The 27,932-nt window shown below is 38.7% G+C and overlaps 1 protein-coding gene across 2 annotated transcripts; it reads left to right on the top strand.

Moving 5' to 3' along the window:
- The first annotated feature begins 751 nt into the window (after nt 1–751).
- On the top strand, nt 752–27,569 carry LOC148864225 (Remorin family protein). 2 transcript variants are annotated; one of them, XM_088980755.1, is made up of 6 exons: nt 752–958; nt 1,375–1,501; nt 1,670–2,296; nt 4,656–5,148; nt 5,346–5,427; nt 27,232–27,569. In XM_088980755.1, exons 1-6 carry the CDS (start codon nt 914–916, stop codon nt 27,433–27,435), a joined length of 1,578 nt encoding a protein of 525 aa, XP_088836881.1. In that variant the 5' UTR covers nt 752–913; the 3' UTR covers nt 27,436–27,569. The 2 variants fall into 2 exon arrangements, with proteins under 2 accessions (XP_088836881.1, XP_088836882.1); XM_088980756.1 differs by lacking the exon at nt 752–958 and adding an exon at nt 977–1,248.
- Nucleotides 27,570–27,932: the final 363 nt, after the last annotated feature.

Raw genomic sequence — 27,932 nt, forward strand, 5'->3', positions numbered from 1 at the left:
AGTCTTGCAGACTTGCAGTATAAATCTGAATCAGATACAAATTTTGCATTCAATCAGTTTTGCATCTGTTTATTTATAATTATAATTTGAATTCCTACTTGATATGATATTTATACATCAGGTCTCATTTAATTTGAATCAAGATACAACGTTTTTGTTTGTAACTATGATTTACACTCTTATTTTGCACAAAAGTCTCATTTATATTCATTTGCAGTGTAAATTTTGCATCTCAAAATTTGATGTAAATTTTGCATTACTTTTGTCTTTCTTCAATTCTCTGATTCTCTCGTTTAAAGTGGGGACCATATCATCTTCACTCCCAAACAAGCAATACTCTTCCTACCTCTATTCTCTTGCATATATGATGGGACAACACCATTTTATTTCCTATTTTGTTTTTCACAAACAAGCAAAAACAAACCTGAATTTACATTCAATCTATTTGCATTACTATACATTTACACTAGTGCAAATGAAACCTGGTGTAAATGACCAACCAAAAGCATAAAACCTGGCCTAATGTAACAGTTTTGTTCCCCAAAGCCTATTTTAAACTAATTAATTGTTTCTTGTTTTGCCTTTTAATAAACAATTAGTCTACGCTTGTCTCCATGAATGTAGTTAAAGCATAAAGAAATAACTAATATATAAATAATGTAATACTTTCAACGGCTAAATCAGAAGTGGCATTCTTGTAAATTAATCCAAAACTAAGGATTTTTATTAACCACTTGGTTCCAACTTCACTATGTTTAGCACCAATCTCCAACTTCCAAAACCTCTTATTTTTATTGTTTTTTCTTCGAAAGCATGAGCGAAGGCAGTAAGAGTCACTGAAGGCAATCACTGAGAACTGAGAGAAGCAGAAAAAAAGCCTATTATGTTTCAGCCATTGTTGCATTAGAGACTGATGAACCAAGCCCTGATGGATTACGAACGGATTGAAAAGCCTCTGGTACGTACCATCTGTTTTATTCTCAACTTAAAAACTAGCTCTGCCTTGCTTGGCTTGGCTTGGCTTTGCTGGCTTTCTCTTCCCCCAATGTTTCACTTTTTTCTCTTATGTTTCTTGGTTCCATAAAAAAAATCTCTGTAACTAAGCCCTGCAAAATTGTCTCTCATTTGGCTTTGATTTTTCTTGGGTATCTCTTTGAGTTGTTAGCTTCAGGCCAAAATTTCTTGATATGAGGATGATGATGAATCTAAATTTTAAGATCTAATAAGAACTGCTACTGGGACAACCAGGTAGATCATTATTTTGGTAGAGATTTTGTAAGATTACATGGGTATTTTGGTTTTTGGGTGTTTCATTTTCTGTTCAATATGTTTTTTTTTTTTTCTGCTTCTTGACCATGTTTGTAATATTTACAGGGTGGAGGATTTTCTCCTGGTAAGCTGAGGAGCATGCTTTTGGGAATCGAGAAGAAGAGAAAGGAAGAGGAAGAGCTTGAATCAACGTATTCTTTGAGATCTGAAGTTAGTGAGATGGATGACAGAGGTTAGCCTCCTGAACTTAATTAAACTGCTTCTCTTTTGGTTGACCTTATGGTTTCCTCTTTTTAGTTCAGTGGAAAAGAAGTTATAGTTGCAATTTAGTGGTTTATTTGTTTCTGGGTTTTCTTTTTAGTTTTATTTGGTTGGTTGAATTTGAACGAAATTTTCTTAGGGGTTAGCACTTCTGAGAGTTGCAAGGATGTAGACATTGTGAGTGTACGGCCTGAATGCTCAGCCTCAACAACGATGGGAGATGCATTGGCCTCTGACATGGCTAGTGATCGTAGATTTAGGGAGCACAGTTTAGCCAATTCGAGGACTAGATCTCAGGAAGATAGTTCTCTAGATTATGATAGTGGGCATGACAGTGCAAGTGTATCATCATCTACATTTGAGTTTCAGAAGGCAGAACGTGCGCCACACAGAGTGCCATATGCTCCATTCTCGAAACCAGCACCTTCTAAATGGGATGATGCACAGAAGTGGATTGCAAGCCCTACTTCAAATCGGCCAAAGTCGGGGCAGCCTCAAGTGCCTGCTGGGCAAGTTGTTGGATCAAAGAAAACTGGTTTTCTTGGTTATGGAAGTCGGCCTTCGGCTACGAAGGTCGTCCTTGAAGTTCCTGACCAAAGATCTGTTTCTTTTGAAGAAGCAGATACCAAGCAGATGGATCCAAGCCAAGCTAAGAGGGAAGCTGGAGGGCAAAAGTTCATCAACTGGATGCCTGAACCGTACCCTGTTGCAGATTCGTGTGTTAAGCCTGAACTTATAATCGAAAATTCTGTTGCAGATTCAGCAAGTAAGCATGTTTCTAATCTTTATACTTAAGGACAATAAATTTTAATAATCTTTCCCAAGGTTTTTGTTGAACTGAAACACTGTCTTATTTTCCATGATATCCAATACACCAAGGATATACTAAAACTTACACTGTTCTTTGGCTTGTATTGTCATACCATCGTTTCTCAGATGTTCCATCTAACACTGTGCTTGTAGAATTTATATAAAAATACTTGGTATCTATTTTAAATATTTTGTTATTATGCAGTGATGTTTGAGCATATAAGGTTTTCCTCTGTTTTTCTTTATGTCTTTGGTTTAGGTTTAGCACTTTGTAATTGCACAACTTGGGGAGTTTTGTTCTCCAATAATAAATAAATTCTTGATGTTTTGCTCCTTCAAAAGCAAGGTTTGAAGCTCCATTATTTCCATTTCCATCAAAATACAGATTTGAATGCCTGCAAGCACTTCTTTTAAAAATTGAAAATTGTAATGCTTAATCTTCTGGAAGTCATAACATCCCCGATGACAGGTAGAAGTAAGATGTGAAGGAGAGAAGTTCTACCAGGGTGTATGTTGTGGGTAAGGAATTGGTATTAAATACTTGGGTTATGAAAGAAAGAGATTAAAATCTAAAACTGAGAAGAATAAAGATAAAATTTTTTAGAGATATAGGAGGAGGAAATCACTCTTTCCTGCCGGTAATTTCAAAACAAACTTTTAATTGCGTCAAATTTCATCTCAAAATTCAATTATAAGGACTGTTTTTACAAAAAGCAACATGATGATTCAGATCTCCCTTCATAGACTCCAATTTAAACTTGAAATTGACCAGAAACAACACTTAACTGCTTCAAAGCTAAGACAAACCTATAGGTAACCAATAAGGGCAGTCAAACAAGGATTTAGACTTTTAAAATAACTTTGGCGTATACTTGTAAATCCTTATCATACTTTTTGAATGAAATACCTTTTTCTTGAAAAAAAATGAAAATAACCAATAATAATCCTACTAGAACTAAACAAGCTAAAACCAACTCCAAGATAAGCTATGAAATGGAAAGATTCAAGATCATAGATAACTCAATAACCTATCTAACAACCAAAGTCAACAAGCAAGTTCTGGCCCCTAAAAATTAGGCTGAAATAAGTGATGTTGCATCTTGATTTTTTACCTAACTTTTTTGGGTTAGGTATAAATATTTATTCAAAGAGAAGAGAAGAAAAAAGTACAAAGATAGGCTCCTGCCGCTCACCATAATGGAGCTCAATCCCATGAAAAAACAATACCCAATAATAGAGGATTGGGCTGGAGCCACAACAAGCCCACCAAGCCAATAACTTACAAAAACTAAGGCCACCCAAACTTAAAAACTGCCAGACCCACTTCAAAGGCTTGGGCCACTATCTCACCCACACTCAAACCCAAAAAACATTGATTGCCTGGCTATGCAAACAAACCAACCACCTTTTTACCGAGATGTTCCTTCTCCTGCCACCTTGACCTCTTCCCCAAATGCTACTGGCACCTCAGCTTTGAGGCCCACCAACTTCTTTTCTTTTCAATAGCCTGGAAGCCAATGCAGACGGTCAGAAGACCACTCTGAATCATTACAATTCACTGACTGTAGATCCACCCCCTAATTCATCTGGTTCTTAGGGATTTTGTAAGTTCTGCTTGGTCCATCATCTCTCTAGTTCATAACCAATTTCTCATATTGTCTTCTTCCCCTAGGAAAGTCACACCAAAAACTTTGCCATCTTCATCTGAAGCTCACACAATGGTTATTGCATCTTAAGTTTTCAAAACTCTAAAGTCTCTCTAATATGACTCTTTAAACTAATACTACTACCTTTTGAGATAACTAACTCTATTAGTAAGACACCCACAAACTAGAAAATAAACTTGAAAAACTGAAAAGTACTAAATCCAATTCACCTACAAATTACGAAATTGCCATTATTTCAAGATTATGAAGAAACTAGATTTCTTCTTCCATGGTTTTGTTCCTCCCTTCCATGCTTGCATCACAACTGATATGAAGAAACATGACAGTCAATTTCAACAGAAACTGATGTCCCTCTAAGAAACTAACTGACCTACAGATTGATAAAAAAAAACTAACTGACCTACAGAGATCTAACTCTTGCTGTGGGAACTGTGAATGGATGATTCGTATGATAATATGCTACCTGTAACGAAAAGAGTCCAATAATATGCTTGACAAGGAAATAAATAATTTTTCAAACAAGATCTACACTGAAGGAGTGTACTGAATTTCACAAATGAGGAATTTTCATGTCAGGCTCCTGGAATTTTGAACCTTGGTTGAAAATTTTGAACTTATAATCTTATATTTGCCTATCATCCCATGCAGTTAGCCTCAGCCGTCATGATTCATCTATTTCCATCCACAGTGCCACAACTTTTCTTCCACCTCCTTCGACAGTCAGGTCTGTGTCCATGAGAGATATGGGTACAGAAATGACTCCTATTGCCAGTCAAGAACCTTCCAGGACTGGAACTCCTGTGAGGGCAACAACACCAATACGAAGCCCAAACTCTTCTCGACCATCCACTCCAGGAAGAGCTGCACCTTCATCTCCTGTTGAGCCAACCGATTGCCAACTGGATCCTAACAAAAAGGAGTTGTCTGAGAAAGAAATACAAATGAGGACTAGAAGAGAAATAATGATTCTTGGAACACAACTTGGCAAGATGAACATTGCTGCTTGGGCAAGCAAGGAGGAGGAGGACAATGATGCATCTACTTCTCTTAAGACTGTACCTATGGATCAACCAGCTAAAAGTGTCATTGAGACCCGTGCAGCTGCCTGGGAGGAGGCAGAGAAAGCAAAATATATGGCCAGGTTATTTAACTTTAACCCAGTATCAGTCTCTTTTACCACAAGTTGTTAATTTTGATTATTGACATGCATCTAAATAATGATTGCCCAGGAGTTGCTCTCACTATGTCAGAAGGGTCACTATTCATGTGCTATATACTTTTCTGTTGTTAGTATTTTTCAATGTGCAATGTCAAACGAGGAATTTTGACAATTTTCAGGTATAAACGTGAAGAGATCAAAATACAAGCATGGGAAAATCATCAAAAAGCAAAAACAGAGGCTGAGATGAGGAAAATTGAGGTATTTTGTAATTTGTATCTGCTCCCAGGATTTGTTTACTATTACCATATTGGTTCTGAGTCTTCTAATTATTTCCATTTCTTCTCTTAAGATCATTCACAAAACACAGTCAGGTTACAAATAATTTTTTATTTACTTCTTTTATAACTTTTATGCTAATGTGTTCTTGTTTGCAAATGAAATTTGTTCACATTTGTGCTTCTCTGATGTATATGTTGTTGCCTTTTATATGAAAGTTTGCTTGAGAGTTGTTGTTCCATTTGGTCAAATACCTTCCTAGCACATGATTTTAAATGCGGAAGATAACTTAAACTAAAGGATCAATTAGGTAGTAGGAAGCTATTAACAGGAAGATTCCATTTTTTTTAAGATAAATAAAAAATAAAATTTATTCGAAATAAAGAGAGCATTACAGAGAATGGTGATAAGAAATCACCCACAACAAAGATAAACCCAACATGAAACACCAAAAAACTACCCCTCCCAAAAAACCCCAATAACTCTATGCATAAGCACAAACCCAACCCTTTCCAAAAAACACATCCCACAAACAACCTTGAAGCTCAACTCACCCACACAGAAACCCTCTATCTCTCAACCCAACATAGACCTTTCCCAACTGCACTCAACCCCCAAAACCCTTTGACAGAACACCGCAACCCTGATACCCATTACTTCAGCAACTTAGACTCTTAGAGAGCAATCTCCTTGCTTTTCTTAGAGATATTCGATTTCTTCGTCTTCTTAAAAGGACCTATTCCAAATAAACCTCCCATTTCACTTGCTGAAAACTTTGAAACTAGGACCGCATTCTGGTTTTTCTGACTTCTGAATCTTCTAGCTGCATTAGGTTTCCTCTTTGCCCCTTGCACACCCAATTCATTGTCATTTGTCCTTTCTAGTTTCAAAACAACATTTTTCTCAAAAAACTGATCTGCCCTCTTTTCACTTTCCCTGCTTTCCCAAGTACATTTCGTCTCTCCTGAACAACATTAAATCTTTCCAATGCACTCCCCTCCTCCATTTCCACATTGTTCAACCTGCACCAAGAAAGGACAAATCCAAATTTTTACTTACTTCCGTTTCTACATTTACCAGAGTCCAGGTCAGTAGATGTCCCAAGTTTTTTTTGGGCAAATTTCTTCAGCTACCCTTACTGTTTAGCTAATTGACAAACTCTACCCTTATTGTTCATATATTGTCATAAAGTACCCCTACTGTTTCTGACAATTGACTAACTACTCCCCTACCGTTAGGGTTCCGTCATAATCCGCTCACATGCCACACCACGTGACTGTTATATTTTAAGAAAATGACAGTAATACCCTTGACCCTTGTCTTCACCCCAACGCCGGTGCTTGTTGTCTAAAACGTGGGGGTGTTGGTGCTTGCCATTTGAACCTCAGGAGCATGTGCTTGCTTTTATTCACCCCCGGCGCCTTCTGACAATTGACCAACTACTCCCCTACCATTCGGGTTCCGTCATAATCCGCTCACATGCCACACCACGTGACTTTTATATTTTAAGAAAATGACAGTAATACCCTTGACCCTTGTCTTCACCCCAACGCCGGTGCTTGTTGTCTAAAACATGGGGGGTGTTGGTGCTTGCCATTTGAACCTCAGGAGCATGTGCTTGCTTTTATTCACCCCCGGTGCCGGTGCTTGCCATCTCAAACGTGAGGAGTGTGCCGATGCTTGCTGTTTGAAAATGGGTTCAAGGAGACGTAGCAACAAAAGTGGATCCTTGCTGGATAAAAGGGGTAGAAAGTTATCTTGGAATGGACGCTGGCGAGAAGGAAAGAGGGGAAGAAGAAGAGAGAGGGAAAGAGGAGGAAGAGAAAGAGTGGCTGGAGGAGTGGGAATTGTCGGTGCCACTGTTTGGGTGTCGTGAGGTCGGGAAAAATGAATAGTAAGCATTCTTCCATTTGATTCTGGTGAACAGTGGATCCTTGCTAAAGTCGCAGCAAACAGACAATAGGTCTCAGCAACAAAAGTGGTGACCATTTCTCCATCACCCACACAACACCACCATCGAATCCGCCACTGGAACCACCGCTGCAGCCCTGCCAAACTGGCACACTTGTTATCAGGTTTGCTGGTTGAAACTGATGGGACTGCAGGCTACCTAATCTGTGCTCTATCTTTCCTATGGGATGTTCATGTAGCCACACCGAACATGGGATCGACGCTTCCAGAAGGTACCATGTGGGCTCTGATCTACAGCTTTAGAGGGTGAATGTCTACTACATCGAGGAAAGTTGTGGTCGATTCGTTCCCAGAGCGGTTCTTATGGATCGCCACCCCTTCACCGGCTCCTTGCATTTAGCGTGAAACAGGGGGAAGACAAGGACGAAAATAGGGGAAGATATCCTCCAATGACGACCTCTGTTTGCAACTCTGCAACTCAGACGAGAACCAGGAAGCTTTGAGATTTCCTCAAGCTCCTCCACTTCACTCTTCAACCCCCTGAATTGTTGAACTGCAACATGGTATTTGGCTTTGAGCATCTTAATCTCAGTCTTATAAGATCTTGAAGTTCAGCGATGCGTTCTTCTTGTGCATTCATGGCCACTTTTCTCAGTCTTGTGAGCTAAGATTACAAGGAGCCACCACCAGCTCCACTGTTTGAGCTCGAGGAGTTGAAATCGTGGTCGTTTAGGAGAGCTAGGATTGCAAAGTTCATGGCCACTTTTCTCTTCTTGAGCATAGCGGTTTTAACTGTGATGGGTGTGGGAAGGGCTTTTGGAGGCATGATCTTTACCCTTGTCTAGTGCACTGCTGGTATCTTAGGTTAGTGACATGTTTCCTTTATTTTATTCTTGAATTTTTCTGTTTGCCATTCCAAAGTTCTCCTTTTAGTTTTGTCTGTGAGCTGGAAGATCGGTTCAAATAGTATTATTTTGAGAACTGAAAGCTTCAGTTGACGTCAAAGTTTCAGGTATCCTTAATGATGCCCTTTTTTGAATCTCATCAAACATTTTTTGCTCACATTGTTGGGTTCTTTATAGTAGAGGGTCAGACATTGAGGACAAGTGGTCTGATTATGAAGTTTAAAGTCAAGAATTTATGGGAGACTGCTGTTAGTAAAATGTGTTCGGGGATGACAGACGTGAACGCTTCCGATGGAAAATGGAGACGGAGGCAAAGGTGGAGACGTGAACGCTTCCTATTTCTGAAAATTTTCATATATTGAGTTTTATTCTGAAAATTTGAGGAATAATGGAGGGCAAATTTGACATTTTGTTTTTTCTGTTAGCACTTAATAACGGCGTTAATTGTCAGAAATAGTAGGGGTGGTTTAAGACAATAGTTAAACAGTAAGGGTACAGTTTGTCAATTAACTAAACCATAGGGATGGTATAAGAAATTTGCCTTTTTTTATAATTGAATTGTGATTTTATTAACCAAATGATAGATATTCTACATCGTTATTTCCTCCATTAATATATAATTTCTCTTGCCATTTCTTCTTTTTGGTTTCATATAGCATATAATAAAAGAATTATATACAAATGAAATCCAACGTATAAATAAATGAATATTTATTGGTAATGCTCAAGAAGAAGGGGACGTCTTTTTCTGTTTTAAGAAAAGAAAATAAAATCTCATTTACCGGATCATTGCACATATCAATTTTAGTTAGGGATTCCATGTACAAATACAAGTGATCCTTAACCACATATGCATCTGATTATATATGTATTAGTATTAGAATAACTAAGGAGGATTTTCAATGCGAGATATAAAAACATATCTCTCCGTGGCACCTGTGCTAAGTACTCTATGGTTCGGGTCTTTGGCAGGTCTTTTGATAGAATAGATGTCCCAAGTTCATGCATTTCATCAATGATTATACCTTATTAGACTCGTCTACTCCATCATCCTCGTTTTCCTTCTCTCCAACCACATCTTCTATTTCCTTTCCTTTTTCTTCTTTAACTAGCCTTGTTCTAAACTACCTTTTTCTTCTATAAACCTTTGCCCAATCTTCTTTTTTTTATGGGAAATAGTACCTTTGCCCAGTCTTCTTTGCGATCTTTTCCTTGATAAGTAAAAAGAAAAACAATTGCAACCTAGGATGGTGTTGAGAGAACACCTCCATAAGAGCTAAATAACAACAAGCAGCCACATCCCAATTCATTGATAAAAAAAAAACACATCCCAATCCAAAGGCCCCCAAACAACTGGAACCCTAACCATCCCAAAAGAAAACAGCTACACCAGTGACCAAAACATAAAGCAACCTCAAGAGCAAGCCAGCTGAGCCCGATAACCAACATATAGCAGCCACGGACCTCCAAGCCTCGCCCTCTCACCTGCACCAAAACCCACATCTTCCTTTACTCTTCATAAATCTGACTCCTTTCCTTCACCTTCCTCCCATTTCTCACCCCCTTCCCCAACTGTGCTTCTCCTGTTCTTTTCCTGCCTTCTATTTTGTTCAAATTGTTCAATTGCCTTCCTCACCACTGCTTCTCCCCCTAAAAAGAAAAGGCCAAAAGATTTCTCAACTGCCACCTGTTTATCTACTAGTTTGTCAATATCGACTCTTGCCTTCTCAATTCTAACATCCTTAGTATCAACTTTATTCCCTCCTTCCTCTCCCCCTCTCTATTTTCCTCACCAATTACTTCCTAGGCACTTCCTTTTCTCTCATCCTTCCCCCCACTGTCAATAGGTTTCTCCTTTCTTACCTCCATCCCTTCCTCTCTCTCTTCCTCCAAGTTTCTTTTAGGAGACTTCATCATGTTGCTTTCCTCCTCTCCCCTGTGAATGCTTCCTTATCTTGACTACTTGACTTGATGCCTTGAGACTTCGTGCCTACATCAACTTCTGAACTGTTTGCATCATTGCTCTTTATCAGGCATTTCTGAGGTCTAGAATTAGCCTTAGGTCCTTTCCTTTTGTAAATTCTCTTAAATCTGCAACATGGACCATTCTCAATCAATCCTTCCTTGAGATGATGAAAAACCTTGGTTTCATGAACAGGCTACCCGTTACCGGATCCTCTTGTTTTTCTCAAGTCTTCTACCTTGTGGTTCTTAGAGTTAGTCAGACTCGGATCGGTTTCGACTCTTCTCTTGCCTCCATCCCCAGCTTTCCTATCAAAATCGAAGACCATAATCCTTCATCTTCATCCACCCTCTTAGATTTCTCAACACCCATCACTTTCCCTATTTCCTGTACCATTTCCCTGCTATTAAAACCACCTGAGAAAACCTTTTGCTTTGACGGATTTCCTTCCTTATCATAGCTTTCTTCCAATTCATCTCTTCTGCCAATCCATCACCCTCCTTAATCCCGTCTGAAAAATTGAAAGTTTCTTTCTCAGAGTTTATGGCTGAGTCCTTGACAACTCTTTCTTGTGTTCCGCCTTCTTCAGCAACCCATGGAAGAGCAAGAAGGGTTGTCACCTCTAAACTTGTTTCATCCTTCAAACATTTGGAGACCCTCGAATCTTCCAATCCCACATTATTTCATAATCACCGATTCCCAGACGTCCTTCTTCCTCTTCCAATGGATGTCGCACCTCTCAAAGGCAAGGTTAGGAGTAACCTTTGAAGGAGATGAAAATAGACCAGTCTTATCATCTATAGAACTCGATGTATTAAAGGCAAGGTTTAAAATTTCAATATGATACGCTTGATACGGGGCGTATTGTATCACATCTTTGAAAAACAGATATGGGGTACACATGGAAATCGGGCGTCTCGTCTTTTTTCACCCGTATCGGACCCATACCGGGGGTGTATCGGTAGCGTATCGACGAAAAAGATACGATCAAAAACTAAAAAAAGGGGGGGGACCAAGCTTCTTTTCCCTGAAATAATGCTTCTCTCATCCCCAACCTCATTCCTAGAGTGCTAGATTTGCAAAAAATTGCAAGAAACAAGTGTGAATCATTAATTTTTTTGAAGATTTTTCAAATTTTGATAAAATATGGAAAAAATATGTATTTTTTTATCATTTTTTTATAATATCTTGTGATTTCTTTTTTTCTCTTGAATGCTTAAATTTATGTTGATCTACATTTATTACATTCAAAATCACAATTTCTTTTGTGTTTTCAGTAGATTTATGGAAATTTCATGAAGATATTTGGGGAAATATAAATTAACAAAGAAATTTGAAAATGCAATTTTTTTTCTCTGCCTCTAAAGACTAAAAATGTTTTAGATCTATGGGTTTATCTATCATATCCATAGAGCAATTGAAATATCTTCTTTAATATATATTTTTTAATTTTTTTATATTTGTAGAATTAAAAAATAAATAATAATTAATTATATTTTATCATTTGATCACAACAATTGAATATATTATAATTCTATGGATGATTTATCATATCCACAAACCAATTGAAATTTCTTCTTTAATAATTTTTTTATTTTTATATTTTTAGAATTAAAAAATAAATAATTAATTAATTATATTTTATCATTTGATCACAATGATTGAATATATTATAATTCTATAGATGATCTATAATATCCACAAAGCAATTGAAATTTCTTCTTTAATAATTTTTTTTGAATATATTATATAATGTTTATTTATTTTTTATAATTTTTGGAAATAAATAACAATTAATTATATTTTCACTTAGAAGTTGTGCCAATGCATGTTTTATGGTTCAATAGGAGAGTTAGGTTTTTCCCATCCCATAAAACATTAAAACTTAAGAATTATAATTTATAAATTATAGTTAAGCGTAGGATTTTTAATGAAATTATATTTACACCTCATTGAGGTCTGATACGCATGCGTATCCAAGGCGTATCTCAATACGTCTCTTAAAATTGTCTTTCCGATACACTTGGCGTTTCCGATACTTTGAACCTTGATTAAAGGTAACGTGCTCTATAGACTGGTCATTTGAAATATAAACTTCTTCTGGACCGCCTAACCCATTCGGCCCAACCCGACAGCTCAAGAGACCGAACCCGCATCGCTCATTCACTCGCAGCGTCGCCTCTTCATCTTCCTTAATTTGAATCTGACTTTCCTCGTTCAGTGATTTCCGAAGTTCAGAGTCAGTTCCCCTCCTCTATTATCGAGCTTCTCTCCCTATCTCTCCCTCTTCCACTTAGGAACAAGTCTGTCACATCATCACCTTCCTCAGGCGGATCAGTGGTTCTCCATAGAGTCGCTTCAACTTCTGATGCGATCCAGACTCTATGCCAACAGCTATCTGCCTGCAACTCCACTGATCTTGGAATGACTTCAGGACAAACCCCCGATAATCTCATTCTTGTAGCATGAAGATCCTGTAAATCCAGATCAACCAGCTTTCCCCCAATGGCCTTCACAATATTTTCGAATATTCCTTTCACCCAGAGGTTGAAAGGAAGACCCAGGAGCTTCACTGCAGTCGATTCATCTGAGAAGAACCTGCCGTTGCAGTTAGGGAACCAGTGCTCCGCTGTAACCACACCATCAATCGTTTCAAGTGCCTGCACATCTGCTATTTCTTCTTCAGATTCAACAATAGCCTTTCTGCTGTCAAAAGGTCTGATCCACAGAGGAAAATGTAAATGTAATTTGGTCCTGAGCACCTCCATAACAGACTTCCAGTCAGCAACTTCCTTCTCAGCTGTTAACACCATTTTTTTCTTCCACTTCTCTTTTTCGTCGGTTAGAACCATTCTTGGAGTCACCATCATCATAGCATTGAAACTTTTTCTTCAGATTCACCACCTTTCGAAACTGACCTTCTTTCCCCTTCCCCTTCCCCTTCGTTCTTCATTTTCTCCCTCCTTAATTGAAATTCCTGAATCGCCTCAGCTATCAGGGTCCAACCCCTCCTCTGGTATCCCATTGGGATACAAATCCTCTTTATTCTTCTATCGACCTGTTCTTCTGAGAAGGCAACAAACCAGCCTTTCTCATTTCTCTTCATCACTACATTGTATCTCATATCCTTTTGAAACTTTTCCTCCATTCTGGTATTCTAATAGCATAAACAGCCACATCCAGAAAACCTTTGAACCAAATCGCCACATCTTCCAGAAATAACATTGAGGTCCAATTTTCCTTGTAGAATGATAATCCAGACCTTTGTATCTTGATTCAACCAACCTGAATTTCTTTGTTTCTGTAACGATTTCCTTTGACCACTCTATTTCTTTTTTGATGAATGATAATAAATTTATTAATTCAGAAGCAGATTTAGAATAAGTTCATACAACATCCCAGGGAGAGGTGCGAGCTGCAGCCCATCCTTGAATCTTATAAGTAAACTAGGAAAGAAAAGCAAGAATCACAACTGAGCCCAAAACAATTCTTCCCTATTTACCCCTTGCTTGGCTAACACATCTGACAAAGTATTTGCTGATTTCCCCACCACCCATTGTACAGTGACCAACATATTTCTTGTCAACCAACTAAGTTTCTTCATTTCATTCTTGTATCGCCACATAGCTTCTTCAGGATTTTTCAACCAACCCACCACCATTTTGGAATCCCCCTCAATTGTTAGGTGTTGTACCCCCAGCTGGTTTGCAAATTGCACCCCTTGTACAGCAGCTAATAGTTCTGCTCTGGTGGAGTCCCCAATTCCTAAGGGACCTGAGTAGAGCAACAAAATCTCTCCCTTCTCATTTCTCAGAGCACCCCCCATTCCGCATAATCCTAGATTACCCATGCTACTTCCATCAAAGTTCAACTTCAGTGAACCTTGGATGGAGGAGACCAGCTTGTAATTGATTTGTCCTTTTGGGATGAACACCTCGCCACTGCTGACCAATTTCTCCAAAGGTCATTAAAGGAGAATTGATGAAAGATTTCCAAGGTCTTCAGCCAAGGTATTGCCCTATTCAGCACACAGTCTTTCAATTCCTGACTGCTATTTTCATTTTCTTGAAAAATTCTAGCATTCCTTTACTTTTTCCCTATTGACCACCCTATTTCTTTGCGATCTCATATCTCAACCTTTTGTGTCCTCCCTATTCATGAATTCCTTTACTTTTTTCTGCCTCCATCTTCCTTGTTTCTTTCTTTAAATGAAAATCTCCTTCCCTGTTCTGCTCTTCACCCTCTTCCCTTTTGTATGCTGGCATTGAAACAATTTCTTTCCTAAACTGTCTTACCCTCCCCCACGTGACCACTCGCCACAACTTGAACCATCGGTCCAAATGGTTTGGATTGGGATGATCCCAACTCTTCTCCTTGACTGTTTGACCTCCCCTCTTCATGCCTTTTAAGGTCAACATCCACATAGCTCATAACACCACTTGTTAAAATCTGAGTAAAATTCCTACCACATGCCAGGTCTACTCCTTTTTTCAAGTGTCTAATTCCATTACCAGCTAAGATCTGCTTTTCACTTTATAAAGTCAAATGGACATAAAGTGGAAAAAATACATAACTAATATATTCTATCATCAATTCAGTCAAGCTTTTGGGGAGAATGGACCTTCTTAACAAGACTAGAACTGTCACTAGTGGAAACTCTCTCGGGTGACTAGTGAAAACTCTCTCGGGTGACTACTGGTCGCCTTCCTCGTAATTTTCTTTTTCATTTAATAAAATTTACTTTTACCTTCAAAAAAAAACTTTGATCCAATTTCACCATTTTTTCTTTGGTCAATTTAGGAAGAACAAAATGCTAGGATCTTCTCAAAAAATAGAAGGGCACCATCATTCATCTTATCAGAACCAGTGGCTCATTAAGTTTGAATGGGGGAGGAGTTGCAGGACTTTACTACAGATGACATCATGAGACATTGGTCCTTTGTGGCATCTTAATTGCCTTCTAGAGGCATCTACACTTGACTTTGGGGTCCTCATCTCACCATCCAGGATACATAGTTAAATGCTTGTTACTTGTGTAATACAGGGTCATCAGGTATAGGAGGAACCTTTAGAGATCTCAAGTGAGAGATTCTTCAGGTTTATTTTGGGCCAGTAGAATGTTGATTTCATTGTAGCTCTTGTCTCTTTTGTTTATTTATTTATTTTTTTGATCAATAACAAGAAACTTTATTAAAGATATGAAACTATGTGAAGCTTAGGTACAAAGGGGAGGTAAAAAGACTTAACTCCCCATCAAAGAGTACAAGGAAAAAATAAAAAAATTAGCCCAAAAAATCGAATCCCTATTCACCCCTTGCTTTGCTAACCCATCAGCAAAGGATTTAGCAATCTTCTTCACCCAGTTGTAATGAACCACTATATCCCTACTCAGCCATTTAAATTTATTCTTCTCATTGTTATAACTCCATAAGTCGCTTTCTCCCCCTTTTAGCCACCTAATCACTACCTTCGAGTCACCTTCAAGGACCAAACATCTGATGTTCAGCTCCCTTGCTCTTTGGATGCCTTCCAAGGCTGCAAGGATCTCAGCCCTAAGAGAGTCTCCTTCCCCAATTGGGCCTGAAAACATAGCAATAATAGCCCCCACCTCATTCCTGAATACTCCCCCAATCCTAGAAGGCCCTGGGTTCCTTAAACAATTGCCATCAAAATTCAGTTTTACGAACCCTGAAGGAGGAGGGGACCACAAAGGACTACAGCTCCTCTTACAGAGGGTAGAGGAAGCTATCTCCTTCCAATTTCTCACCAAATCAGCCACAGAAGAATCTGAGAACAGTTCCATAGTTTTCAACCAATGTGCCACCTTTAACAGAATTAGATCTAATAAGTTTCCGATGGTTCTTTCCTTATCTGAAAATATTTGTGAGTTTCTTTATTCCCATAGAGTCCAACACATGCAGCCTTGATGCTTCTTCACATAGTCTTCCCTCTCTTCTTCGGTCATCTGAAAAAGGAGGGAGAGAACAACCTTTGGACACTCCCAGGGGGTATCCAAACAGTAGAAATCTGCTGAATTAAAAAATATAAAAGAAAAGTAGTTTCTTGAAGAGAGAAGGTAGAGAGAAGGAGAAGAAGAGAAGAAGAGAAATTGGAAAGAAAAGAGAGCAATGATCTGCCACTCCCTTCATTTATTATTTATACTAAAATAATAGATCAGTACAAAGACAACTATGCCCTTATAGTGCTGCAAAACATAAAACAACATATATAACACTCAAAAACATAATAAAATTTAGACTCACATAACTACTGTGGTCCCCACCTCCTATCTAACAACTAACATAAAACATCTACACAGAAAAACATCATAAAACTAATTAATCTTCAACACTCCTCCTCAAGTTGGGAGTAAATGTCACACATTCCCAACTTGTGTAGATCATATTTAAGCTTGTTCTTTGCCACCCCTTTAGTGAGAACATCAGCCAGCTGCAATTCTGAAAAGACATAAGGCAAACAAACTTCTCCAGTTGTTACCCTTTCTCTTATAAAGTGTCTATCAATTTCAATGTGTTTTGTCCTATCATGTTGAATTGGATTGTGGGCAATATTGATTGCAGTCTGATTGTCATAGTATAACATCATAGGTTCCTCTGCTTTCATCCCAATTTCACTCAAAAGAGATCTAACCCAAAGAAGTTTTGAGACACCATGCGCCATGGATCTATACTCAGCCTCTGCACTTGACCTTGCCACAACCGCTTGCTTCTTACTCTTCCAAGAGATCAAGTTTCCACCTACAAAGGTACATGCTCATGATGTAGACCTCCTATGTCATCTAAGCATCCTGCCCAATCTGTATCTGTATAGGATTCTAGCTTCAGATTCTCATGATTTGAAAAAAGAATGCCTTTCCCAGTGCTGACCCCGAGGTGCATGCATGTACTGACTCACAACACTAACAGTACAAGAAACATCTGGTTGTGTTATACACAAATACAACAATCAGCCCACCATTCTTTGATATCTTCCCACATCCTTTACCAACTCACCATCCACACCATTAATTTTGTGATTTGGATCAATAGAAGTGTCTGCTAGTTTGGTCCCCAGCTTCCTAGCCTCCCGTAGTAGGTCAAGTACATGCTTTCTCTGTGAAATGAAGATCCCATGCTTCGATCTTACAACTTCAACCTCTAAGAAGTATTTGAACTCACCAAGATCTTTGATCTCAAATTCTTGCTGCAATGATTTTTTGAGATCATCAATCTCTTCCAGATCTTTTCCTGTCACCACTATATCATCCACAAACAAGAGAAAGTAACGGAATCCTCCCATGGAAGGGATATGATATGGCCCCCATACATCAGTGTGAACCATATCAAAAGCAAAAGTATTTCTTTTATTACTTGGTTTAAAAGACTGTTTACAATGCTTTCCTAACTGACAACTTTCACACTCCAAAGTAGATGACTGAACAGACTCAAACAACTTTGGGAAAAGACATTTCAAAGAACTAAAAGAAAGATGTCCCAAGCGATTGTGCCAAAGCATAATCTGGTTCACTGACTCTGACCCACTACTACTACCGCTGCTAACATGATGGCCCTGATGTCTCAGAATCTCATCCAGAAGGTAGACTCCATTCACCTCATGACCACTCCCAATCATCTTCTTTGACTCCAGATCCTACAAAACACAATTACTAGGAAGAAAGGTCATGGAACAATTCAAATTTTTTGTCAAAGAACTAACAAACAATAGATTGGTATGAAGTCTAGGGACATGTAAAACAGTAGACAAAGTTATATCATTGGTCACTCTAACTGTCCCCTTCCCAGCAATGGACGTATGTGAACCATTTGTTGTAAAGACTCTGTCTCTACCAGAGCACAACTGATAGGAACTGAAAATGGTAGGGGCATTAGTCATATGCTCAGATGCTCCTGAGTCTATAATCCAGGGAGGTCCCTCCTTACCTGAAATGGATGCAAGATTTGCAGTTGCATATGAACTACCTGTATATACAAACAAAGTGGTGTAGTTGGCTCCTGCATTCTATTGTCCATTTGGAAGGCTAGAGCTAGGTGAATCTTTCTTACTCATAAGCTGTCCAAACCTCTCGAATTTTGTTCTCACTACTGCTATTGCAATGTATTTCCAATCAGTTTGGGAGAGAGTGGCTGAAGAGTCTCCTGTAGTGGCTACATTTGCATTTCCCTTCCTGTTTCTTATCTGAGCAGGCATAAGATTTGGATGAAGCTTCCAACTAGTGTCCCTAGTATGCTTAGGCTTCTTGCAATAATCACACACCAAGTCCTTATCTTCCCTTCTAGTCTCACTACTCCCCCGGTCTCCATTCGGCTTAGGTTTTGTTGTACCAACCATAGCTGACTGGTCAATCCCAGGCTATCTCAGCATTACATTCCTCCTACTCTCCTCTCTAGAGACGAAGGCATAGGCTTGAGAGAGTGTCACACCCTCCCTAGAAAGAATACACTGCCTAGCAATGTTAAATTTTGGGTTCAGCCTTGCCAAGAACTCAAAAACCCTATTCCTCTCTACCAGTCTGTGATAAGTTGTTGTATCATTTAAACTTTCCCATACCACAATTTCTAAGTGATCTATTTCCTGCCATAGGTTTTTTAGCATGGAGATACACAGCAAGAGGTTTTTCTCCCTGTTTCATACTTATCACCTGATTTCTTAACCGATAGACTTTGTCTTCATTTTGCTTTTGAGAGTAGGTTTCAGTCACTCCATCCCGAATCTCCTTAGCAGTATTAGCCCATAGGAATTTTTTTGCAATATGAGGTAACATAGAATTACACAGCCAGGACATTACCATGTAATTCTCTTGCACCCATCGGGAAGAGTGTATCAGGTTTCTTCTCTTCCCCAGTGAGATACCCTAATTTTCCACGGGCACCAATAGCCATCTTAGTTGATTGTGCCCACTCCAAATAATTTGTACCATCAAGTTTTACTGTAGTAGTGATCCCAGACCCAAAAATATCACTACTACCTCCAACACCCAATCCCACAGTATCGGTAGATTTCATCTCGGTATTCCAACTCTCCATCTTACTTCAAACAGTTCAACAGTAAGAAAAAATAGATTGGAGACCTTCAAAAAATAATTTAATATCACACACACAGAAACCAACCCTTCTGGAAGAAGAAAACCCTAGATGGAGGGAAATCTCTCTCCTCCCCACGTCTTCCAACAGAGAGAAAAGTGAATCGATCACTCTAGGAGGCCTAGAAAATTCCAGAAACCAAACCGCCCTCTTCAGAAAATCAAAAGAAAACTAACAATACCTGGGCGCCCAAGATCAGATCAAAAACAAAGAGTCCAACTTTTCTGGGACTCTTCCCCGTACTCCAGTTCTTCCTGATTTTGATGCCGAACAGTAGATCACCTCCTGATGACTAGATCCCACCAAAAACTCCAAGAACTAGGCAATCTATAATAGATCGATCAGTCCTTTACTACTTCATCCAGTCAGCTGATCTAGGGCTGCATGAGAATGCTTCAAGAAACCCTAGCCGATGCTTTGATACCAAGTAGAAATATGCTGAATTAAAAAATATAAAAGAAATGTAGTTTCTTGAAGAGAGAAGGAAGAGAGAAGGAGACCAACCCGAGGAGGAATGGGTCTACTCCAAATTTCTTTAACCGGGAAAGACAACCCAATGGGATCGGAAGGCTGAGTTAAAGTCTCAAAAAATGAGGCACAAGAGAAAACACCTAAAGAGGAGGGAACCCAAAATCTAGTGTCCTCCTTATTGGGATCCACGAAAGCATTTTCAATGATAGCTAACAAAGACAAAAGGTGGTCCAAGTCTGCATCCCTAATTGCCCTTCTCAGACCTAGGTTCCACCCAAAACCTGAAGGAGAGTATGAGGGGCCTAAGAAGGAAGAAATGGGTTCATTTTTCAAATCAGAAAGAGCACACAAAGAGGGAAATTGGTCCATTAGAGGTGAGTCCCCGACTCAAAGTTCCCAAAATTTTATTTTATTACCGGAGTTAAGACCATACCCGATACAAGGGGAAAAAACTAGAAGCAGATTGTGTATGGTTGACCAAGGAGAGGTGGTTGTATTCCTTGCCAAGATTCCAGGTTCCCAACCATTGTTTTCCAACCCATGTATGCTAGCCACAACCTTTGTCCACAACTTGTCTCTTTCCAACGAAAATCTCCATAACCATTTTCCCCAACAAAGCCCTGTTCCTCTTCCTAACATTCCCAATCCCTAGACCTCCTAGCTTTTTACCTCTATTTACCACCTCCCAACTCACCCTATGGTCCCGCTTATCCTCTCCAAGCTCCCACAAGAAATCCCTCATAAGCTTTTCCAAAGTGTTAGAGACCTTTGTGGGGATCTTAAACACTGATAGGAAATACACAGGAAGATTAGCTAGGGTTGATCTAATCAAAGTGATTCCTCCCCCCTAAGGAAAGATAATTTTTCCTCCAAGAAGCAAGCATTTTCCCAAATCTCTCCACTACCGGGTTCCAAAAGCTTACCTTCTTAGGGTTATCCCCCAAGGGAAGGCCTAGGTAAGCCATCGGGCATTTTGAGGTTGCACACCTAACACACCTGCATACTCTCTAAGCTCCCTCTCCTCCAAATTCACACTCGCCAAACTACTCTTATCCAAATTCATCTTGAGATTAGATACCCGCTCAAAGAGTTGTATTGCCAATTTTAGGTTCTGGATCCACTCAATGTCCCTACCTTCGCAGAAAAGGATTGTGTCATCTGCGAACTGCAGATGAGTAAGAGGTATCTGTTCCCTTCTTACTCTCCATCATTTTATTAAATTCCTTGAATCCGCTTTCTCAATCAATCTCCCAAGTACATCAGCAGTCAGAGTGAAGAGGAAAGGGGATGGTGGATCACCTTGTCTTATTCCTCTTGAGGTGGGGAAGAAATCCACCACAGTTCCATTCACCAAGATAGCTCCTGTCTCTCCTGTGAGGACTTTGTGTTGCCTTTGCACTTTATTACTTGAGATTGGAGGTAGGGAGTGGGGAGCTGGTTTCTCAATTGTTTATTAGAAAAGCTAGATACTTAGCAGAAAGAAGGTACATCTCTTTTCACTGGAATAAGAGGTTTGCTGACAATTTGTCTGATTCTTTGGCCAAAGTTTGGGTTAATAGGAAGTTGTACTGGGGAGCTGTACTACTAGAATAGAATGTTTCTTATTGGGTGTGTTGGGAAGCTGTAATATTACAGCTTTGGCGGCGTTCCTTTTCTTTTTATTCTTATACCTCTCTTTTCTTACTTGTTAATAATGTTCTTTGATCCTGATGTGGATCAATACAAAGATGTATATAATACATGGTCGTATGTGAAAGTATAACATGTTGACAAAATAAGGTCATAAGTCAATCTGATAATGTTAATTTTGTTACTTGTGGACCTTGCTTTAGGAAATGAACAGTAGATATCTTTTATTCCAAAAAATCAAAGGCACAGGAAAACTAGAAATATCCTTTCGTATTTCTGAAGTGTTCAAACTGATTTATGATGTAAGATCAAACATGGCAGCCTGATAGTCCAAAATAAGTTATCTTTCTTGGCAGACAACCCCTTTTCAATTTGAAATTATGTGGTTGAGACATCCAGTCGTTTTTTGTAATGTTAGAACTTTGTGGGAAAACTTTCATGAATAATCTTCATGAGCGGTGGTGAATTTTGTGGTTGAGAAACTCCTGTTGCAAGAGTTGATTTGATTTCATGAGTAGCAGCAGTTCCATGCTGGAGATGCATGGGATGGGAATTTATTAAAAAGTTTCATTTGGTTCCCAGTAGTAGTACCAAGGTGTTAGGAAGAGGGTGAGTCAACTGATGAAGAGATCAAGTTGGTGAAGCAGTGTTGAAAAGCATTTCCATTGGAACAGATAGTTTAATGTGAGGTTCAAGTTGGAAAATCTTTTCAGTTATTCTACTTGGGCCATCATCAGTTTGCAAGTCTGTGTACCATCACATTTGGGAAGTATAGAAGAAGACAGAAAATAGGATGGTCTGGTTGCAGATTAGACAAATTAGAATTATCTTTTGTTGCTCATGAAGCTATGAAGATGGTGGATACTGGTCTTAACAGGTGAAGGATAATGGTTCTGATGGTCAGAAAACTGAGCAATGTTTAGTGTCGTTGAAAGTTTGCTTTATAGGATGCTTTGTGAATTCTGATTCAGATGAAGGGGAGGCGGTTAGATGGTCATCTTCAGAGTAAAATATACTTAGATCAGTGGAAGTTAGAAAACTGCATGCCTAATTGCTTCTCTTCACCTTTAAGAATGAGGAAGGAGTGTTTTAGACTGGGAATCATCATCTAAGACTTCTTCCAACCATATGGGCTCAACTACATGAATCCTGTTCTGCCATTCTGTCCTGTTCGGTATCATGTCTATTATTAAATTGTAGGCATTTAAATCATTTCTCACACTTCAACCCATGTTCTTTTTTGACCTGATCTTCTAGCTCCTTAAACTTGTAATAGACCACTTTTTCTTACTGTTGTAATGTCCTTTTCTGCTCATGCCATTATGCCCAAACCATCTTAGTCTACATTCTTTCTTTTCATTACATATAATGGAGCTCTTCCTAGGTTCTTTCAAATAGGTTCTTTTCTGATTCTATCCTATTTCCACTCATCTATTTCAACATTCACATTTCTGCCACACTCATTTTTTCGACATATTGTTTCTTGATCGCCCATTCAACATTATTCATCAAAAAAAAAAAAAAAACACTATGCTCCATTCAACATTATGGCCTTATAATCATTTCATGAAATTGGGGGAAGGTGGCAAGAAGCTCTTGAAAAAAGATGTGGTTACAAAGGCAATGGCTTCCTCCTGCAAATGACTATATCAAACTAAACTTTGGTGGGAGTAGGAATGGCAACGGGGTGGTGTGGGGCCGGGTTTTGCCTGCCCTGTCCCCAACCCCGAACTCAACTGTCCTGCCCCAAACCCCGGTGGGGAATGGGGATCCGCAAATTTTCCTTGCCCCACCCTGGTCATTCATACTTGTATGCTAACAAATTTATTTTTTTATTTTTTTGAAACCTACCTAGAACTGTTTTATATTATGTAATATAATATAGTCAGGGTGGGATGGACAAATACCATCCCCACCCCATCCCTGATCCCTAGAGTTTCAGGTTTCCCTGAACCCCGACCAGTGGTAAAAAAACCTGCCCCGGCTGGGATGGGGACCCACAGGTATGGGTCCAATTGCCATCTCTAGATGGGAGTAGTTGAGGCAACCCAGGACAGGACCTTCTGGAATTGGGGGAGTTTTCAGAAATGAAGAGGGTAATATATTGGGCACAATTGCAATTTTTTTATTTTCTTTTGAGAGGTGGCAACTCACTCTTCTCTTTGAGATGATTGTATGATTGTATATATTCATTTCCTCATTCTAATAAAATTTATTACAGTTACCTATCAAAAAAATGTGTTTCTACAGTAGAGTGGGGTTGCTAAGAAGAAAAATCGCCACATTCTGTAAGTTTCTAGGAGTGTTATGTTAACCTCACATGTCCCTATTCATTTTTCGGGAGATGTGCATACTACTACTTATTTCATTAATCCAGTACCTTATTGAGTTTTAGGTTTTAAAACTTCATTCAGCCTTCTATATCCTTGTGGTGAGCGATTTTTATTCCTCTTAAGAGTGTTTGGATGCACTTGTTATGTTCATGATCATGGTCCCCACGAGTCAAAAATTGATCCCAAGTCAATTAAGTGTGTATTCTTTGGTTATGCTACTGCTCAAAAGGTCTACTATTGTTTTGATCTTGTTATTTGAGAATATTGCTTTTGAATGTCGTTTTCTTTGAAGTTGTTCTCTATTTCTTTGAGGATTCTACCAAGGGGGAGGGTAGAGACCTGTTTGACTTGTCTATTGGTGTTCTTTTCCCTTCACCTATTCCTACTGGTGTTGTTGCCAACCCTACTGTCCCTTAACAATGTTAAAGGAATTTGCTAGTGTATCAAAGGCGCAGGAAGATTGTTCCAATTGTAACCACTGAGCATTTTCCACTTCCAGTTGCTCATGAGATGGTAGGTTCTAAAACCCTTCCAAGCCCAGGCCTTTTTCTAACCTTGACATTCCCACAGCACCAAGGAAAGGTAAGTGACATTCTTTCACTACTCATTGCATTTCCAAATATTTGTCTTATGGCCTTTTATCATCTTCCTACAAATCACTAATAACAAAAGCTTGTATGCCTCGTAGCAGTCCCAAGAGGTAATGACACCAATGAATTTCTTACTCATTTTTGGTAGACAGTGAACTATCTATTGCTTTTCTACCTTTATTCTTTATCCTTTGATCAGCCAAAGCTCCTCCTCCGCCCCACAAGGCTCATGGCCAGATCTTAAATTAGTAGGACCCCCATCCCATCCTACATGTAATGCTAGTAATTAGCCCTGGTTGAATCTCCTTGGCCTGCAGTCCAATACATAATAATGGCACATCATTACCATCTGCAAAGACACCACCAATGCCTGACTCAGGATTTCCCAAACTGCAACAGTAAGTTTATCTGTATTTGGTTTAGGTTTGGTGGGGACAGTAAGATACATTATTCTCCTTGCTGAGGTACAGATTGCAACGGTTTGCCATACTCTCAATCATGTAAAGATTTAACCCAATGAGCCACTTTAACCAAGATATATATATATATATATATATATATATATATATATATATATATATATATATATATAAGATATGGTCAGCAAAGAAAATCATTTATTGATTTAAATCTGAAATTAAGATACAATAGTTTCCATAGCAAAGTAGTTTACAATACTGCCCAAAATGAGGATGGTCTATTAGCTCCCTGCTTACTTTAACCAAGATATTTTCTACCAATGCTTTTTTGTTATGAGTTTCATCCTTAAAAATCCTTGTATTTTTCTCCTCCCAAATGGACCATGGTACATTACTGCAGCCCTTGCACATCTCCACATAACGTTTCATCTATTTATCATGGTCTAAAAGAGTCTTAAAATAGACTTCTCATGTCCCCAGGGGGATCCCATCTTCAACTAAATACAGAAAAGACTCCTAGGTACTAGAAGACAAAGTGGATGAATGGAAATTAGTTTCACCATTTGCTCTAAATAAAGAGCACATATAGAGAGATAACTCCAATGAAATCTTCTCCTTAATAGAAATAAGCCATACACTGATAAATCCTTGAGGGGGGAGTTAGTATAGGACTAATTAAGGAACCAAGGGAAATTGGAAAAGTTATAGGTTTGGATGAAGTACAAGTGGAATAGTTCAATTGGGAAAGCAAAATTGGGTCATATTAGGATGAGAATTCAGGGTTTGCATAGGACTGGGTGGGTATAACAAGTATGAAATTAGAGGTTTTCTAATATCTGAAGTTTCAAGAAAAAGTAAATAGAAATTAGGAAACTAGGGTTAGATGTGATATCTGATCAAAAGGTTCAAATGGATTGTGTGCATCAATATGAAACTAAGGGGATGACTGTGTTATCAGGTTTATCTAGGGTTTCTAGATTGGATGATTATGCTGACCTAGGTTCTTGTCTCAAGTAGAAATTAAGTGTAGACTTGAACCTTGGATAATACCTATTATTTGGGTGCTGAATCAATCCAGGAGTTTTTCTTCAGTAAGCTTAAATCAGTAGTAAACAGAACCAAGAATGATAACTAAAGGAAGACAATTTAGAAACATGCATTTATCAAAAAAAAAAAAAAAAAACAATTCAGAAACAACATGTAATTAGTTTAGTTCTCTAGGAATCACTCGAGGGTTTTGATGTGTCACATCACCAGCTTGGAAGGAAAGAGAATTTGTTGCACATCTTTAACAAAAAATTAGAACAGAAGGGATATCCATAATTTTTCCAGGCACCAGGCCTACTATTGTGTTAAATGTCAATAACAAGTTATATCCTTAACAACTAGCTTGAGAAACCAGATACCACAACCATTCTGTTGGTTCAGTATTTCACATGTTAAAGAAAATATGGGGACAAATTACATGTTTTCAAGGGTTAAATTATATTCCTGATTCTGATTGAATTGGATCAAGGTGGATGAAGTGGAAATATTCTTTTGAAGTGTTTTGCAGCCAATTCATACCAATTAGAAGATAAAAGGACCATTTATCAATGTTGATCCTTCGCACAAAGTGGCCTCTCTCAGACTTGAACCCATGTTCTCACACTTGTCAGGTCAAAATTTTACCATTCCATCAAGAAATGACCATTACCTATCAGAATAAAATTAAGACAACTACAAGACCAGTAATGTTGTAATAGAATGGCAGGTAATTAAAGAAAAGCACGTCCCTGTAATGTAGAAGAGACAAGGAAACAACAGCATGGTTAATAAGGATAATATTTGAGTGCATTCTCAAAACCCCAAGGGAAACCCCAATAGGTGAGAGGTTGAGGGCCATAGAAGCAATGACTATGCCCATAACAAGCAAGTCGAAAGCTCTGAGTGAGAAAGAGCAAGGCCCAAATGGACATGGTTTTTGTCATCAGGAGAGACTTGGGGACTGGCGATATGACAGAGTATCTCTTGATAGAGTGGAGTGGGTGCAATGAAATTCATTGACTCCACCCTTAGTAGTTGGGGTGCAATTTGGTTATGTTCACTTTTATTATGGCATCCGTGAGCATTAGATATTGGTTTCTTGTTTTTGAGGTCAGAGCTTAGCATCGTCAGAGTTCTCATAAACTGAAAAACTTCCCCAAATAACCATTTCATGATCTTATTATGGTCTTCTTTAAATGATTAAAGATTACAACCATGGTAATTAATTTCAGAAGTTCAGTTATTTAGGTAACAAATAAGCAACTGATCACACTCTTTCTGTTTAATGTTTACCATGAGGAAATCAAAAGGTCAAAAAGGTTTGACTGCCATACCTGAATATTTTAAATCTTATTTAAGAGCTCTTAAATCTTGACATTTTTGAAATCCCAACTGATGAATCTGGAGCTTTATCTCATGCCAATGCTCATGGTTTTAGGTTGAGGTGGAAAGAATGAGGGGTCGGGCCCATGATAAATTGATGAACAAGCTAGCAGCTTCTAGGCACAAAGCCGAAGAGAAGCGAGCAGCAGCAGAAGCCAAAAGAAACAGACAAGCTGCAAAGACTGAACAACAAGCAGAATACATCAGAAGAACTGGACGTATCCCTTCTTCATTTTCCTGCTGCAGTTGGTGCTGTTGAAATATGAATAATTTCCCATCAAAGCAGCCTTTGCCATTTCACTAACACATTTCATATGATATTCTGTTCCGTATTTCTTATTTTAACATGCATATGTTAAGATGAGCTTCATGGTTCAAGTTAGTGTTCTATAATTGATTCTGCTCCCTGTCTTCCAATTTGCTGGAGATCGACTGTGAAGACTTTCCACTGGATCTGCAAGCCCCTTTCCATCCAAAGAACTGTTTTTCAGTGGAGAAGCCCAAGTGAAGACTGGGTTATGAATTATGATAATGTCTCGGTCAGAGAGGTCTGAGCAAGTTTGATATTTAGAATGGTGCTTCACGACAATGGAAGATTCAGGGGAACCCTGTCCAACCAACAATATGAGCATCTACTCCATGGAATGCAACACAGAGACCTGGTAAGTCTATTTGGGAATTGGGACTACACACTGAGCCTGGGGAGATATCAACGAATCCACATCTAAGATGATTCTCAAGCTGTGGTGGAGGCAC

This window comes from Nelumbo lutea, chromosome 3 (assembly GCF_056320005.1).
Source record: "Nelumbo lutea isolate HS-2025 chromosome 3, American lotus-T2T, whole genome shotgun sequence".
Lineage (NCBI taxonomy): Eukaryota > Viridiplantae > Streptophyta > Magnoliopsida > Proteales > Nelumbonaceae > Nelumbo > Nelumbo lutea.